Source organism: Maniola hyperantus, chromosome 18, assembly GCF_902806685.2.
Source record: "Maniola hyperantus chromosome 18, iAphHyp1.2, whole genome shotgun sequence".
NCBI classification, from domain to species: Eukaryota; Metazoa; Arthropoda; class Insecta; order Lepidoptera; family Nymphalidae; genus Maniola; species Maniola hyperantus.
In genome coordinates, this window is record NC_048553.1 from 9,836,569 (window position 1) to 9,854,775 (window position 18,207).

Sequence of the window (18,207 nt, forward strand, 5' to 3'; positions counted from 1 at the left end):
AGTAAGTGATACATCATGCAGAGGCTCGATTACGGTAAAATTACAGTTGCAATGTCACATGACACAATATGACATGAATGAAGCGAAAATTCCAGATTCTTTCATCGAAATCGGTTTAAAAGAACCAAATACAAGCTCGACCCAAATATGGGCGAGGTTGTAGGCAAAAGCTTATTTTAAGTAAGAGTATAAGTATCGCAAATTGCTAGTGCGCGTGGCCGCTATTTAATTGACGTCAGCACTATACTGAAGTTTCGAGCTGATGGTATATTTTTATTTCGGCTGACGTCAAAATGACGTCATTTCGATGTTACTGAGACATGGTTCCAGCGCAATAGCAATTTGCGGGACTTTTCCTTAATCTAAATATATAAAAGGAAAAGGAGACTGACTGACTGACTGATCTATCAACGCACAGCTCAAACTACTGGACGGATCGGGCTGCAATTTGGCATGCGGATAGCTATTATGACGAAGGCATCCGCTAAGAAAGGATTTTTGAAAATTCAAACCCTAAGGGTGTGAAATAGGGGTTTGTAATAATGTGTAGTCCACGCGGACAAAGTCGCGAGCATAAGCTAGTCTAAATATATAAAAGGAAAAGGTGACTGACTGACTGAATGACTGATCTATCAACGTACAGCTCAAACTACTGGACGGATCGGGCTGAAATTTGCAATGCAGATAGCTATTATGACGTAGGCATCCGCTAAGAAAGGAATTTTGAAAATTCAACCCCTAAGAGGGTAAAATAGGGGTTTGAAATTTGTATAGTCCACGCGGACGAAGTCGCGAGCATAAGCTAGTAACAACTAAAATGAAAAACTGCGACATCCTAATGCAACAGTGCCTGTTTCAAAGTAAGTAGATAATCGTAATACTTTATGCTTTAAAGTTACATATTACTGTGACATTACGATAAAAGTGTGACATCATACACTTTCTCGATTCACTTGCTCCGCTGGAGACAGGTGTCCCTCCGACCTTGCGTAAGAGCCGTTCTTGTGCGGACGAACATAGCACGATTCTCAATTTCTCAGTCGAGATTGTATGCGCGCGCGCATAGTACCGTCAACCCGCTATAAAATAATTCTAGTCAAACTGAAAGAGTTTCTGTGATCTGTGTTGTGACTTGTGTGACTATTTGTAACGGACATGCTTGAGATCAGTGCTAAAGGATGAGATGAAGGGGAGAGCCACGCGTTCGCACAGGATATTGCCTGTTATATTGGGGAAAATATTTTGGCGCTGGGTCTTCACTAAGGCCGACTTAGTGTTTTTCATTTACCGGTTGGTACATTTTTCAAAAACGTCAAATACGTGCATATTCAACTTTTTATATCCATCTTGTAAAATGTTAGTTCACGTTTTGCTATAAAAAATCCAGTTTTAGTAATTAAAATAATAATAATAATAGACGAGACAAGAATATTACGTTCTAACTAAATACGTACTGAAATTAGGTAGAAAAGTTACTATATTATAGTAGTAGCTTGAAGTTATAAAGAGCTATTAGTGCTAAAGGGGAGAGCCACGCTCGCCCAGGATATTGCCTGTTATATTGGGGAAAATTATTTTGGCGCTGGGTCTTCACTAAGGCCGACTTAGTGTTTTTCATTTACCGGTTGGTACATTTTTCAAAAACGTCAAATAGGTGCAAATTCAATTTTTTATATCCATCTCGTAAAACTTTACTACACGTTTTGCTATAAAAATCCAGTTTTAGTAATTAAAATAATAATAATAATAGACGAGACAAGAATATTACGTTCCAACTAAATACGTACTGAAATTAGATAGAAAAGTTACAAATTTATAGTAGTAGCTCGAAGTTATAAAGAGCGATTAGTGCTAAAAGATGAGTTAAAGGGGAGAGCCACGCGTTCGCCCAGGATATTGCCTGTTATATTGGGGAAAATATTTTGGCGCTGGGTCTTCACTAAGGCCGACTTAGTGTTTTTCATTGACCGGTTGGTACATTTTTCAAAAACGTCAAATAGATGCAAATTCAATTTTTTATATCCATCTCGTAAAACTTTACTACACGTTTTGCTATAAAAATTCAGTTTTAGTAATTAAAATAATAATAATAATAGACGAGACAAGAATATTACGTTCCAACTAAATACGTACTGAAATTAGATAGAAAAGTTACAAATTTATAGTAGTAGCTCGAAGTTATAAAGAGCGATTAGTGCTAAAAGATGAGTTAAAGGGGAGAGCCACGCGTTCGCCCAGGATATTGCCTGTTATATTGGGGAAAATATTTTGGCGCTGGGTCTTCACTAAGGCCGACTTAGTGTTTTTCATTGACCGGTTGGTACATTTTTCAAAAACGTCAAATAGATGCAAATTCAATTTTTTATATCCATCTTGTAAAACGTTACCTACTACATGTTTTGCTATAAAAAATCCAGTTTTAGTAATTAAAATAATAAGAATAATAAACGAGACGAGAATATTACGTTCTAATTATTATTAATTCTATTAAAAATTACAATAAGTTAGTAGTAGTTGGAAGTTATAAAGAGCTAGCTGATGCCCGCGACTTCATCATCGTGGATTTAGTTTTTAAAAATCCCGTGGGAACTCTAGGTATGATTTTCCGAGATAAAAGTAGCCTACGCTACTCTCTTAAAATACACCCAAAACTCACGTCGACCCGTTGCTTAGTTACAACTTGCAACGTGATTGAAGGACAAACCAATAAACACACTTTCTTATTTATAATACGAGTACTGATTAGCATATTTATCTAAAAGCATGTAATCTATGAATCTGTGTATATATAAAAGGAAAAGCTGACTGACTGACTGATCTATCAACGCTCAGCTCAAACTACTGGACGGATCGGGATGAAATTTGGCATGCATTTTTTAAATGAGTGTAGTCAAGTCATAAACTAGTAATGTATGAGGCACTTTTTAGGGTTCCGTACCTACCTCAAAAGGAAAAAAGGAACGCTTATAGGATCACTTCGTTGTCTGTCTGTCGGGTCTGTCAAAAAACCTAGAGGGTACTTCCTGTTCACCTAGAATCATGAAATTTGGCACACGTAAGGGAACAAATCCGAAAACCGTCAATTTGTGGTAACATTACGAAAAAAAATGTGTTCATGAACAAATAATTTAGTATTTTCAACTTTCACAGTAAGATTACTACATCTACAGATACAAGAGGGGTATCAAATGAAAGGGCATTGCCTGTACATTCTGAAACAATTTTTTATTTATGTTTATGCTAAGTAGTTTTTGATTTATCGTACAAAATGTCGAAAAAATACGACTATAGTACGGAACCCTCGGTGCGTTGGTCTGATTCGCACTTGGCCGGTTTTGATTTACTCACAACTTAAAATTGCAAACCTGCTATTAAATGTAACGCTATTTGGCTAAATGCGTCAGCAACGCTATCTCGAACGTATAATATAACAATTAAAATAACTGATTTTAAACTCGGTCCCTGCACAGGACCCACTGACACTCTAATGTCTGCTTCATGATCAACTCATCGCCGGCTCACTACTGAGTACCAGTCTCCTCTCAGAATGAGATGTGTTTGGCCATAGTCCACTACGCTAGCCAAGTGCGGATTGGCAGACCTCACACACTTTTGAGAACATTATGTGACATTATGGAGAACTCTCAGGTATGCAGGTTTCCTCATTTTCCAGCAGAAATTATTCTATTTTTATGTTAAACAATTCGGTTCGCGAGTCTGACTCGTACAGTACTTGGCCGATTTTTTTAATCATAGTGTCTTGTGCAGTTTGTTGACCCCTATTACTATTTTCAACGAAGACTGGTTCAAGTGGGGTAAAAATAGCTTCAAAAAGTGTGTAATACAAACTAAACCGGATTAGTCCAATACCAAAAACGTAAAATGCAATCGTACCTAAGTGGTACCAGTTTTTTCGCCGTCCTATCAAATTTAATTTCGTGGACTAGTCCTATTCTGTTCGCCAGCTCCTCAAATGCATTTTTACCCGAGTGCGGCGAAGCCCAAAAGGAGGGTTATGATTTTGACCTGTATGTATGTCCGTTCCTATGTCCGCTCGTAACTACTCAACGGCTTAACCGATTCTGATAAATGATACGTCATTAGATTCGTCATGATAGCGCGAGTGTCACTGGGCATCTACATAAAAATTTAAAAAAACGAAATGGCGAATTTTATGCCCAATGTGCGCAATGAAAAAAATGCAGTGCAAACCGCAGTCGGTTTTTTTTTAACTTTTTAAATTACTTGTCATGAACATAACCTGCTTCTTGCCGCCATCTTGGTCATTTTGCTCATTTTGCTCTAGATGCCAGCACGTCTGTATAAAAGGTTAATAAAGGCCAATAAAGCTGTTTTTTCTCAAGTCTTATTTCAACATTCAACTTTTCTGCCTTGGTAATGTGTTTCAACTTTCAAGAGCAGGCTTGAAAATTATTCTTAAAATAATATACCTAATTAATAATAACTATGCTGCTGACCGGAAATAATCAGTTTCCAGACAGGATCAGTATCTACACTTATTATTTTGTCTCTAAAAAGTAGGGTTTTTATATATGTAACTAAATGCGAAAGTACAAGGTACCTATTTAGAGGTTGAGAATTAAGGTTTTGAGGAAACAAAACTTGACACTGTAGTTCGCCTTAATCGGTCAATATAATTATTGTATCCTTGCGCCAAATTTGTGATCACAAAGATAATTTTGTGCAAGAGCAAAATTCAACAATTAAAATTATGTAACCGTGCGAAATTCAATAATTAAAATTATGGAACACCTTTTAGAATGATTTGCGTACGAATAAGTATAGTCCGTGACAGGTTGAAAATTGAGATGGTAATCGGGATGCGGCGATGTAAGCTATTTTAGCACATTGCTTTCTCCTATTGTATTAAAAGACCAACTGCTGTCCCGATTTTTTTCTTTCGCTACAAAGAAGTGATCCTTACATAAAACGTAGTCGATCGGAATTTAAAAAAAATGGTCAATTTCATTTATGTTTATGGACAAAAACCAGCCAAGTGCGAATCAGAATCGCGCATCGAGGATTCCGTACTCGGGTATTTTTTCGACATTTCGCACGTTAAATCAAAAACTACTTTGCAAAAAAATAAATGAAAATCTGTTTTAGAATATACAGGTAAAGCCCTTTCATATGATACGCCACTTGGTATATGTATAGTTATCTTACTTTGAAAATTGAAAATACTAATAAGGTTAACCTTTGGATCTCACTCTAGCATAATGCTAGTCTTTTCAGAACTTAATGAGGAGTCTACGACAGCTATAAAATCCTAGGACTATACCTAGGCTCTTGAGACATAGGTTAAAATAACTTTAATTAAAACTCTTGTCAACGTCTCCAAGGTTGTAATAATAAATAATTAGTTTTAGGACTTACTAATCATTCTCAAGTACTTAATAGTACAGATAGCAAATCATTAACCTTTTTACGACCCTCATAAAACCTAAACGTATTTTTTACAATCTAGGCCCCAATTAAATGTTACTTGGGTTACTACGAATTATTTGTTCATTAACACACTTAACACATTCTTTGTGTTGTCTGTCTGTCCGTCTGTATATCTGTCGTGTCTGTCAGGGAAACCTGTAGGGTACTTCCCGTTGACCTAGAATCATGAAATTTGGCATGTAGTTGAGTTTTTAATAGTACACTAGCGACCCGCCCCGGCTTCGCATGGGTGCAATGTAGATACTAATGTGGTGTCATTGAGGTGTCATTGCCTCGGAAACTCTCAAATGAGAGGATTTTTTTCCGACCTAATTCACATTATTTCAATTTCTCTAGGGATCTCTATTTTTTTGAGAATTAAACTAAAGCTATAAATATAAACCTTCCTCTTGAATCACTATCTGTTGGTGAAAACCGCATTAAAATCCGTTGCGTAGTTTAAAAGATCTACGCGTTCATACATACATACAGACAGCGGGAAGCGACTTTATTTTATACTATGTAGAGAAGTAAAGGAAAAAATCTGAAAACCGTTGTGGTTACATCACAACAGCACTTGACCGTTTTTATTCTATGTCCAGGGTATTTTGGCATGCGTTCCAATCCCGGTCATCGATGAACAGCAGTGTGGACTTCTTCGAGAGCCTCATCGACGAAGACGGTCGTTTCGCCGAGTTGAACTGCCAAGAGACGTCGCAGCGCGTCCACAGGCGAAGGAACAACTCTGTGCAACGGGCCAGACCGTTAGTGCAAGGTAACTTTATTTATTTATTTATTCACTAGCTGATGCCCGCGACTTCGTCTGCGTGGAATTAGGTTTTTAAAAATCCCGTGGGAACTCTTGGATTTTCCTGGATGAAAAGTATGTCACTCTCCAGGTCTTTATCTATACCCATGCAAAAAATCACGTCAAACCGTTGCACCGTTGCGACGTGATTGAAGGACAAACCAATAAACCAACAAACAAACACACTTTCGCATTTATAATAAGGGTACTGATTATAGGCGCACGCTTGACCACGATTACAGGCCTAAGATGGGACGCGTTTGCCTAGAAGGTGCCTATTCACTCTTGTTTTAAAGATACCCGGATTAAAAAAAAATCATTATAAGTTAGCCTTTGGCCGGCCTTACAAGGGTAGGTTCTCGGTAGGTAGGTAGGTAGGTATTCGGTGTTCCGTACCCGAACGGTGCTAACTGGACCCTATTACTAAGCCTCCGCTGTCCGTCAATCGGTCCGTCTGTCTGTAAGCGGGCTATATCTCATGAACCGTAATAGGTACAGAGTTGAAATTTTCACAAAATGTGTATTTCTATTTCCGCTATAACAACAAACAATAAAAACTTCAAAATGGCCGCCATGAAAATAAATAGTACATTATTGCAAAGGCCGGGAAGTAGGCAATTGCAGGTCGAGTATGAGACTTCACTAAATACGAGACAGGCAATTGCCATTTCCCGCCATGGCATATATACATAGTGCTTTTCTCAAAAGAATGCAGGGAAATAAAACACACTTTTTATAAAACGAAAAATTCGATACTTCGCGTGTTCTTTTTTCGAAAATAATGACAATATTTCCATGCATGTTTGAGAAAATGTTATTTTCGTGAACCCTTCGTGTCTGAGTCCGACTCGACTCGGTAGCAAAACATCCCTAATCGTGAACGCATAGGCAGGTAATATAACCAACGGACGAAAGAAAAAAATATTGCATTATTTTTTATATGTAATACAGGACCTACCTATGGATGGATGTTTATAAATAAAATATATCTACCGTCTAATTAAATTATCACAGCATTGCCTAATTACCTGTTTATTTAATTATTAAATACATTAATCATTATAATGCAACATACAAGGTTATTTTTCTTGTGATATTACCTACCTACACAAAAATTTCAACATTATCATAAATTCGCGTAGGCATACTTTGAATACTTTATCACACCTACTCGCAAGTCACTCAACTGCTTACGATTCAGCGATCAGAAGCTTATTTTCTAAATATGTGGGTCACCAATAAGTGGACTTGGTGCAATTAAAAGATTCTTATTATACACACTAGGTATAATTTAATAAAGACCCACATTACATACCTACAATAAAATTGTTTGAAGAAATAATTATTTACAAATGGACACAGCTACGTATAGTTCGCGACAGGCTAAGAGATGGCAAATCGGTACCTACCTATGAGGCGGGTGGACGCCACGCACACGCCCACGCCACCCACGCTCGCCCGCACCGGGTTAGCGCGGGGGCTGTGCGGGTGTGCGGGGCGTTCCCTACCCGATTGCCTGTCGCCATTTCAACCTATCGCGTACCTGCTATATTATTAACGCGATTCATCCTGAGGGATCGCCTCGCATTACCTCGTTATGTCGTTAGCAGTCCACTGTACATCACCGGTCTTTGACCATCACCGGCCAGAAAATAGTAGTCAGGACTCGATTTAGAATCAGGATTCTAAAATTCGAATATTCGAAAATTCTAAAGTAAGATAATTTAATGTAAAATTCGAATATTCGACCCAGCGTCAATGTGGATCGACCCTTATTAAATTTGCGTATTCAGAAACTTGTTTTTGTTGTGGTACGCCCGCTATGTTTTTGTGTTGGCTGCACTGTCCGTTTGCGTCTCGTAGGGTTGAGCTATGCTAAAAAAACATCGATGTAAATATCGATAAGTAATATCGATGTTTCATAAATACCGTAATAAAAACATAGATTTTTTAGTAGGTCTAAAATCAAACGTATTTTTTAAATATTTATTATTTCGATTTACTCGAAAACAAATTATATAAAATGACAAAATTTGGTGAGTAATATTAAAATAGGTACCTACTACAGGATAAACTCGGTCCTAAGTTAGTTTTTCTTTTTTAACCATGAAATCATGTTACCTACATATTAGAGCTAGATGATGAACTTCGTCTGCGTAAGTTTAAATTTTTTTCAATAATCCCGTGGTTTTCTCTTGGATTTTCCGGGACAAAAAGTTCCTCATACAAGTTATCTTCTTCTTCGGGATGCAAGTTATCTTTATACAAAATTTCGTCAAAATCAGATGGGCCGTGAAAAGCTAGCAGACAGACACACTTTCGCATGTATAATATCAGTACAGTGATATCTAGCATATTTTTTAAACAACACAAACCAAACATCGATTTTCAATAATTTTGTTCCGTATCGATGTTTAGAGGACAATATCCATGTCAAAACATCGATGTTTTCACGCTCAACATCGATGAATATCGAGCATCCCTAGCGTCACTGACAAAATGGCTGCGCGACGTATTGTTTAGTGCTCAGGTGTTTGTTGAAACTGGAAATAATAGTAGATACAGTGATAAAATGTCCAATTTGTGCTCAAGAATCGTTTCTAAACCTCCGAAAAGGCTGACAGAAACCCGGGATAGCATGTCGGTAGCTCAAACCAATGCATGGATGAATGGTAAGGATAGGAATTTTGTAGTAAAATGTATTGATTTATTCAAAGCGTACGAACTAGTATTTTCGTCACGTATTTAAGAAAAACAGTGCAAAACAGGTTATTTAGCATTGGCTTAAATCATTATGCATATTGGCGGGGCCTGGTTATACAAAAGACAGATTCAATTTTATTAGCTTTGATGCTGATTATATTTTAGGTACCTTGAGATTTTTCTTCACGATATTTATTAAGTACTTAGGTACCAAAAAAAGAAATTGAGTGTAAATATCTGTAATTTTATATCGATAGCTAAAAGATGTGGAATCATAGAAGCCCCAAATGATAAAAAACCAATGCACTCTTTCCACTAAGCACACAGCTCTTTATAATAAATACATTATTAGCCAAGTAGCCCTGGATTCTCACAAGTGATATTATAATGGCTATATCTATCTATTAGTAACAAATTGCAGTAAACCTACATTAGATATACATTAATGTTTGTCTGTCTGTTTGATCTACATGTTCATACATTGTTGATATTATGATTGAGAAACTTTGCCCAGTTACTGTTAACACTTCCATATGAAGTTTTCTTACATAGTACCATCAATGTACAAAGAGCCTCACAGCTCAACGGTTAAAGGAGCGGACTGAAAAGAACACCGAAAGGTCGCTGGTTCAAATCCTACCGGTTACACTATTGTCGTACCTACTCCTAGCACAAGTTTTACACTTAATTGGAGAGGGAAGGGGAATATTAGTCAGCAATTAACTAATAGCATAGCAATTGGCTAATATTCTTTTTAAAAAAAAGGGTGTGGAATCTATGCTGGGCATTAGCTACATACAATTTTAATTTGTATTATTATTGTTTACAGCGGAAAACATCAACAATGGCGGTGGTTTGTCCCTGTCGCCGCCACACACAATATCTCAACGTGAAACAGGGACACAAGTATCACAATGTTACAGCGGGCCACCTTCCCCCTGCGGGTCAACAAGCTCCGCTCTTTCCCCCACAGTGTCCCCCGCCCCACCTCCCGGAACTGCAACCCTAGATCCCAACTGGCAAGCAACTAAACCTACCGTCCGAGAAAGAAACGCAGCAATGTTTAACAATCAGTTAATGGCTGATATCACATTCATAGTAGGAGGACCTGGTAAGGCTTTTATTACACTATATTTTCCTATGACTTTTAAGGTTCTATACTTCAAAAGAAAAAAAGGAGAACAGAAAATGGATCACTTCATTGTCTGTCTGTTGTTTGTCAAGACCTATCAAGAGAAACCTTGACCTAGAATCATGAAATTAGGCAGCTGTAGCAATGTCTTATAAGCACAAGGGGAAAATCAGATAGACCGTGAATTTGTGGCTACAGTACAAAAACAGTTAAAAGTTGTTCTTGTATGATGGTATGGAACCCTTCATGTGCAAGCCCAACTCACACTTGACTGGTTACCTTTTCTCTACTATTAGTTACTTCTGTTAAATTTGTCTGTTTATTGTTTCTGAATTTGAACATTGATATAATATTCTAATTAATACTACTGCAGCTCTAAATAAATCAGTCCACAACATCATCTCAGCAGGTTAATATGTCAAGATACAGTTTGAGTTGTAGTTTAGGGCAAAAGAAACTGTTATTCAATTAAACTTTTACAAAGTATTTTGAATAATAAAATTCAATCAATGCTTGGTAAAAAATGTAACAATGGTTTATTTTCGAATGTTTCTGTTCTATAAAAAAGCAGGAAGAACCTTAGTAGTTAGGTACTTGAGCTCAGCAGTTGCTCTTTTTAACTGACTTCAAAAAAAGGAGGAGATTCTCAATTTGACAGAATGATTTTTTGATATTCGTAAACAGCAAGTTTTGTAATACAATTTCAACCTATTTAACTATCTACCTTGCCAATATTACTATTGTTTATATGCAGACTTGCAAAGGCCTTTCCTAACCCTAAAGGGCAAATTATGTAGTCACACTTTATGCATCTTAGATTATAACTTGTAAATCTACTAATAAAAAAATTACTAATATTTGTGAAGGTGTGTATGTCTGTCTGTTAGCTTTACACGGCCCATCCATTATACCGATTTTGACTATATTTGGTATAGAAGTAGCTTACATACGGTGTAAAGCTACTTTTGGTCCTGAAAAATCAGAGTTCCCACTGGCTTTACTGGCTGGCCAAATTCACGCGCATCATCTAGTTCCGAATCAATTTATTTGACGTCATTTTCATGATAATAAATTACTGTTATCAATCTGATTAACCAAAGTACACAATAGTTAAAATTGAAGTGAAAATCTGTATTCACCATTATAATTTATGTTTTAAACAGTATTTATTTACCTTTCAGGACATACACAAGTTATTCCCGCACATAAATATGTCTTGGCGACTGGCAGTTCAGTATTCTACGCTATGTTCTATGGAGGCTTGGCAGAATGTAAACAAGAAATAGAGGTGCCTGATGTTGAGCCATCAGCCTTCCTCATATTACTGAAGTAAGATATTCATCCTAATAATATTATAAATGCGATAGTATGTCTGTCTGCATATTTACTAGCTTTTTAATCCCATCCGTCCGATTTTAAGCGTCAAGCATCTCTTTTGGTAAAGAGATGCTTGACACTGGGAAATTCAGAGTATCTAGAAATTAAATAAAGATGCAAGAATTATTATTATCAATAATGAATAGTATAATAATTGCCAATAAAATGGATGGAAACATTCATTATTTTTCTTTTTACAGGTATTTATATTGTGATGAAATTCAGTTAGAGGCAGACACAGTTCTGTCAACGCTGTATGTTGCAAAGAAATATATTGTACCGCACCTAGCAAGAGCCTGTGTCAACTACTTGGAAACTAGTTTAACAGCCAAAAATGCATGCTTGCTCCTAAGTCAATCACGCTTGTTTGAAGAGCCAGAACTAATGCAGAGGTGCTGGGAAGTTATCGATGCGCAGGTATGTGAGTCGACAGAAAACCTAGCAACCGTCTGCCTTGAACCATCGTCATCCTATAGTAGTCTATTCATGGATCTCTCAGAATCTTCCAGTCGCAACTTTTCAAGTCCCGAAAGAGAACTTTCTAACGATAATTTGCACAATTTATACAATAATTAATTTGAGTTAAGCAAATTACAAAGTCAATAATATAATACTCATTTTTTGGTTGTGATTTAGCTTTAAGAGTGACAAAAAATCTCAGTTTCATTCCATTCAAAGTGTCTATATAATCTAGTCATTTATTAAATTTGAAAACAAGAGATAGTATTCAGCGGTTTCCAACGATTTAATTGTGTTAATGTAAGTCGACTGCAATACATTTTGTGTAGTTGTACGATTTGCATGTATAATTTGAAGCATGTGATGTCTGTTGAAATGATTTAAGGACTTTGTAAATTTTTTATTTACTATTAAAAAGTTAAATAATGTAAATAAACTATTGAACAAATTGTATTGCAGTTTTATTTGAATCACAATCTCATTTTAATATTTCTATTGTAGGCTGAGATGGCCCTCACATCTGAAGGTTTTGTTGACATAGACGTATCTACTCTAGAGTCTGTGTTGGCGAGAGAGACGCTCAATTGCAAGGAAATAAATTTGTTTGAAGCGGCATTAGCTTGGGCTCATGCTGAATGTGTGCGTAGAGAGACTGACATCACTCCGGCTAACAAGAGAGCCATGCTCGGCAGTGCCATATACCTAATCAGATTTCCGACCATGACATTAGAGGAGTTTGCCAATAGTGCTGCACAACTTGGCATACTGACACCTCAAGAAACAATAGATATATTTTTACATTTTACTGCAGCAAGCAAACCACAGTTATCCTATCCTATAAAGGCAAGAGCTGGTCTAAAAGCCCAGGTAATTGAAACTTTGTTTATATTATTTCGCTATAATAGACTAAGCTGTTTTCGCTAATGCGCCGATCATTTGCGCTTAGAGCTCTCTAAAATGATTGACCAACAGCTGTACTCACAGTCGCTAATCGTTACTTAAGATTGAGTTAACGATTCAGATTTATGTGAGAGATATAGCTCTGTCTCGTTTTAACTAAACTTAAGTAACGATTAAGCGACTCTGAGTACGGGCTGTATATCTATATTTTAATAATTATTGATTTAATGATCTTGACATTAATCCTTGAGCAATTTGAACCAAATGTGCCCTCTGAAAAGTATTTAAAAAGATTTGATGATGTCATGATGTTGTAGCTTGGGATCCTATTGTTCTCTTAGCACAGGGTTGCTCTTTTTCCAAAATATTTTCTCGATATTTAGAATATTGTAATAATTGTTCAGTATCCTAAGTATTAAAAATTAATTACATATTATTTTCTTTTCAGATTTGCCACAGGTTTCAATCATGTGCATACAGAAGTAACCAATGGAGATACAGAGGCAGATGTGACTCGATACAGTTCTGTGTTGATAAAAGGATATTCGTAGTTGGTTTTGGACTTTATGGATCGTCGAATGGTGCAGCTGATTACAATGTGAAGATCGAGTTAAAGCGATTAGGACGAGTGCTAGCAGAGAATAATACGAAATTCTTTTCTGACGGGTCGAGTAACACTTTCCATGTGTACTTTGAGAATCCTATACAAATTGAACCTGAATGTTTCTATACAGCTTCCGCTATACTAGACGGGAGCGAGTTAAGTTATTTTGGACAAGAAGGACTGAGTGAAGTGTACATGGGCACGGTTACATTCCAATTCCATTGTTCCTCAGAGAGTACGAATGGAACAGGAGTCCAAGGTGGTCAGATTCCAGAACTCATTTACTATGGTCCTACAGTCAATACTTCCATGACTAATACTAGTACTAATGAGGACTGACAACTGATGACTAGACTGCGGCCGCTAAATTATTATTCAGTATAATATAAGAAATGCATTTTATTGGAACTGGAGACAAAAATGTCTTAATCGAAATATTTATAAAATTTTTAGAATTTAATCATTCCCATGTTAAATTATTTTGTTGATTATAAAGTCCTGTGTATATTGTTGAAAAGGGATAGAAGTACCTTAAGAATGTGATATGGGTGTTGTAAAGCTCTCTAGAAATTTGTAGATTTAGAAAATTATTAATAATGATAATAATATTATTACACTTGAAGTTCATTGGAATAAATTTAAAATAGCTTAATATTTTGTTTTATTTCATTTTTTAAATGGGTAAATACAGTTACATTTTACTTATACTTAGTAGTAAGGATAAATAACATTTTACATCTTTGACAGAAAGATGTAAAATCTGAAAAATTTTATGGCAGTACGACAACATCATCTCAGAAAGTGAAAATTTTGGTGGTTGAAAGTAAAAACTAACCAAAACAGTACTAATAGATCTAAATTATACATTTACCTGGGGATTTTACATCAAGATATATCAAAAGATAGCTAAGCTTATTCCTTATACACAATAAGAATTGCACCGCCAGCAACGCATTTTTAGGGTTTACGGAACCCTAAAAATGCGTTCCTCAAATGGAAAAAAGGAACCCTTATAGGATCACTTTGTTGTCTGTCTGTCTGTCCGTCTGTCAAGAAAACCTATAGGGTACTTCCCGTTGACCCAGAATTATGAAATTTGGTAGATAGGTAGGTCTTATAGCAAAAGTATAGAAAAAAATCCGATAACAGTAAAGTGGTTACATCACAAAAAAACCCGGCCAAGTGCGAGTCAAGCAAGAGCAAGAGGGTTCCGTAATTCAGTCGTATTTTTTCGATTTTGCACGATAATTCAAAAACTATGATGCGTAAAATAAATAAAAATCAGTTTTAAAATGCACAGGTGAAAACCTTTTATATGATACCCCACTTGATATAGTCACTCACTTGGAAAGTTGAAAATACTAATTATTAGTTCATGACCACAATTTAATTTTTTTTGAGTGATCTAACCCTAAATTCGCGGTTTTCAGATTTTTCCCCAAATGTCAGCTATAAGATCTACCTACCTGCCAAATTTCATGATTCTAGGTCAACGGGAAGTACCCTGTAGGTTTCTTGACAGACAGACAACAAAGTGATCCTATAAGGGTTCCGTTTTTCCTTTTGAGGTACGGAACCCTAAAAATTAATGAATAAATAGTTAGTATTTTTAAAGTACGATAACTATACCATGTGGGGTATAAGTCTCGCAAATTGCTATTGCGCTGGAACCATGTTTCATTATCATCGAAATGACGCCAGTCGAAATAAAAATATACCATCAGCTCGAAACTTCAGTCTAGTGCTGACGTCACTAAAATGGCGGCCACGCGCATAAGCAATTTGCGGGACGGGACTTATATCATATGAACTTGCTTTACTTGTACATTCAAAAACAGATTTATTTTTATTTTTATATTAACTGTACATCAGCTTTAGAATAACATTTCGGCTTTCTAGAGCATTGTCTCTGTCACTCATACCTATATGACGTTTTGCCGGTCTCAACGACAGAGACAGTGCTCTACAAATCTGCTATCTCCTTCTAAAGGTCGATGTACATTACTTTCTGCCGCATACTGTACTGAAGAATGATCACAATATAGTTATTAAAGAGTAAGCTTGGATTTGACTCGCTCCATCAATGCACGGGGCTGCAACTGCTTGTACAGTATGGTATAATAATGTTGTAAATTGATGACTTGAAAAGAGCAACCGCTGAGTTTCTTGCTGGTTCTTCTCGGTAGGAACGGCATTCCGAACCAGTGGTAAATTAAACTAGTTAACGATGCAAAAGAACTTGTAATAAGTCTACTTGAATAAATAAATTCTATTCTATTCTATTCTATTCTACGTATTAGAAACTAGCACTTACCAGTCGGTGGTATGTTGATGCAGAGTGCCCGAGACAGCTTGAAGTAAGTGCGTCCAAGTTGGTAGCAGCACATCTGTATGGCGTCACTAACATCTATTAAGAGATCTGACCTGATTTGTTAAGAATATTATACACTAGCTGATGCCCGCGACTTCATCCGCGTGGATTTACGATTTTCAAAATCCCGCAGGAACTCTTTGATTTTCCCGGATAAAAAGTAGCCTGTGTGTAACAAACATCCACACTTTCACATTTATAATATTACTAACTGACCCAGCGAACTTCGTACCGCCGTGTTAGGCGATTCTATAATATATTTTTTAATACTTTAAATTTTTCTCTCCGTAAGAACCTTCCTTAGTTCAAGAAATATTATAAAAAAAGAATTAGCGAAATCGGTCGGCTGTTCTCGAGATTTGCGATCAGTAACACATTTAGCGATTTATTTTTATATATAGAGATTAGGATGATAGGATAAGGATTTTACTTGAGGTAAGGATCATTAATTTATTGAGTGAACTATGCAGTGATAGCCTAGTGGTTCAGATGTTTGCATTCTATTAAGGGATCAGAGTTTTGATTGAAGGCACCTCCAACTTTTCGGAGCTATGTGCATTTTAAGCAATTAAATATCACTTGCTTTAATAGTGAAAAAAAACATCATGCAGAAGCCTGAATGCCTGACAGTTGCCTCCATAATGTTCTCAAAGTTGTGTGCAGTGTACCGATCCACAATTGGCCAGTATGGACAATGGCCAAACCATTATCATTCTGAAAGGAGACACATGCTCAATAGTGAGCTGGATGGATGGGTTGATGATGATTGTTGGAACTTATTCTTATTTTTTCTAAAATCCTTTGTTTTACGTTCGATGACATATTCACTTACTTCAAATATATATCTCAAACAGGACATCCAAATTTTTCTTTTTACAGATATTTTTCCTATAAATAAAAATATCCCAACAATGATGATGATGAACATAAAACAAAAAAGGATACGGGCAGTGCCCTCAGTCCTGCAGGTCATGTATACGCATGCAGCCTGTGTCAAAGACGCGTGTCGACCAATTGTCAGGTGCCTTGCGAGGGCCATCTTGAAGAAATTACACGCAATGTCAATACATTGCTGGTTCAGCCGCAACTGCTGGCACAGTGATGTGATGCCATCTCTAGCTTTCCTTAATGTCACTTCACGAGATTCTTGGCCAATGCCAGCATGAAAAGCTGTAATACAAAAAAACATAGAGATTAGTCTATGCAAAAAATATATACAGCACGCGGCACAAAGTAATGTACATCAATCTTTAGAAGGAGATAGCAGATTTGTAGAGCATTGTCTCTGTCGGTTGAACCGACAAAACGTGTTATAGGTATGAGTACTGTACTTATATCCTTTTACTGCAAGATACTAGCCTCTGACACCAATCTTTCTTAATAAAAAGTAATGATGAGACCTAGGCTGGAGCACACTTGCCCAGAAGGTGCCTATTCTCTCTTGGCTTGTAGGTGTTTAAATTAGAATTATGTGGTACAAAATATGCTGCCTGGAAGGGCATTCTATTCGAATGCTGCAATCAACCTCGAGTTATTTAGATTTGAAGCTGACCCTCGCTGACTTTGCAAGGGAGAGGAATATCTGAAAATACTTTCTTAACTCCTTCTCGTGTCTAGTCCATCGAGTGATCTCGAGATTCTAGACCCAGCTGTTTCAGCTCTAAGTACATCGATATTGACAGTCAACCACTTTCTCCTTTTAAATAATGTAATGCTGTAGATATAATATGACTACCTACCTCTTCCGAAACCCGAAGCGCCTCCTTTTGTCTCCGCAGAAACGAACTGGCCAATTGCAGACGCTCCACCATGGGAGTTTTCCTGGAACTCTATCTCAGCAACTATAATATTGTCTTCCAACACTGAACCACAGTTAGTGCAAACAGCATCGCCTCTCGCGGGGTCTACTTCGATCTCTGAAGACCCACAATGATTGCACTTTTTTCCCGACATGGTTTTATCGAAAACTTAAGTAAAATGTGAGATGTAATCCACATGTAATCATATGGGTCAAATGTAAACAACACCAAAGAGTATATTATAATCACTACTTTTTAAACAACTGACTGGAACTTACTTGGATGAATGATTACCTTAGTACTCACAGACTAGAAAAAAAGCTGAGGGCTGAAGCTGGCGAAATCTTTGAATTTCGCAAAGAATTCCTATTAAGTACTACTTCGTCTAGCACATATAATGCAGCATAGAGTAAAGTAATGCACGAATGCAGAGCCAAAAAGGCAGTTAAAAAAATCTGTTCGATATTCAAAAGCAAGTAGGTACCTACAAATAAGTCTCTCAAAAGTTGGAAATCACTAGAATTTCAAGGAATTTCGTGATCGGTGGCTAAAATTAAGTAAATTTTTGTCTAGTAACACTCCATGATTGTTGATTGTTGTACAGCA

General features: G+C 36.7%; 2 protein-coding genes across 6 annotated transcripts in view; one reads left to right on the forward strand and one right to left on the reverse strand.

The window, feature by feature from the left end:
- The window catches only part of Brf (Brf RNA polymerase III subunit), a 42,365-nt gene extending 24,430 nt beyond the window's left edge, over window positions 1–17,935 (reverse strand). Inside the window, exons 1-3 of one of the 2 annotated variants that reach the window (XM_069504529.1) lie at window positions 17,542–17,935; window positions 16,748–16,972; window positions 15,746–15,850 (exon numbers count right to left, since the gene is read on the reverse strand). In XM_069504529.1, the coding sequence (XP_069360630.1) occupies window positions 15,746–15,850; window positions 16,748–16,972; window positions 17,542–17,755 (544 nt within the window). In that variant the 5' untranslated portion in view covers window positions 17,756–17,935. The remainder of the gene's footprint in view (window positions 1–15,745; window positions 15,851–16,747; window positions 16,973–17,541) is intronic. The other variant, XM_034978351.2, reaches the window with a different exon arrangement.
- Window positions 1,044–14,083, forward strand: lute (BTB/POZ domain containing protein 3 lute). 4 transcript variants are annotated; one of them, XM_034978018.2, is made up of 7 exons: window positions 1,044–1,290; window positions 6,051–6,223; window positions 9,789–10,070; window positions 11,273–11,420; window positions 11,669–11,885; window positions 12,429–12,794; window positions 13,276–14,083. In XM_034978018.2, exons 1-7 carry the CDS (start codon window positions 1,184–1,186, stop codon window positions 13,768–13,770), a joined length of 1,788 nt encoding a protein of 595 aa, XP_034833909.1. In that variant the 5' UTR covers window positions 1,044–1,183; the 3' UTR covers window positions 13,771–14,083. The 4 variants fall into 4 exon arrangements, with proteins under 4 accessions (XP_034833909.1, XP_034833910.1, XP_034833912.1 ...); XM_034978019.2 differs by lacking the exon at window positions 1,044–1,290 and adding an exon at window positions 1,545–1,624; XM_034978021.2 differs by lacking the exon at window positions 1,044–1,290 and adding an exon at window positions 2,195–2,316.
- Window positions 17,936–18,207: the final 272 nt, after the last annotated feature.

What these genes read in the sequence shown, in the direction of transcription:
- lute (XM_034978018.2), top strand. Translation starts at nt 1,184, where the DNA reads ATGAAGGGGAGAGCCACGCGTTCGCACAGGATATTGCCTGTTATATTG. An exon ending in TTAGTGTTTTTCATTTACCG is followed by an intron (nt 1,291 to 6,050) that starts GTTGGTACATTT and finishes TTCTATGTCCAG; the next exon opens with GGTATTTTGGCATGCGTTCC. An exon ending in GAGCTGGTCTAAAAGCCCAG is followed by an intron (nt 12,795 to 13,275) that starts GTAATTGAAACT and finishes TTTTCTTTTCAG; the next exon opens with ATTTGCCACAGGTTTCAATC.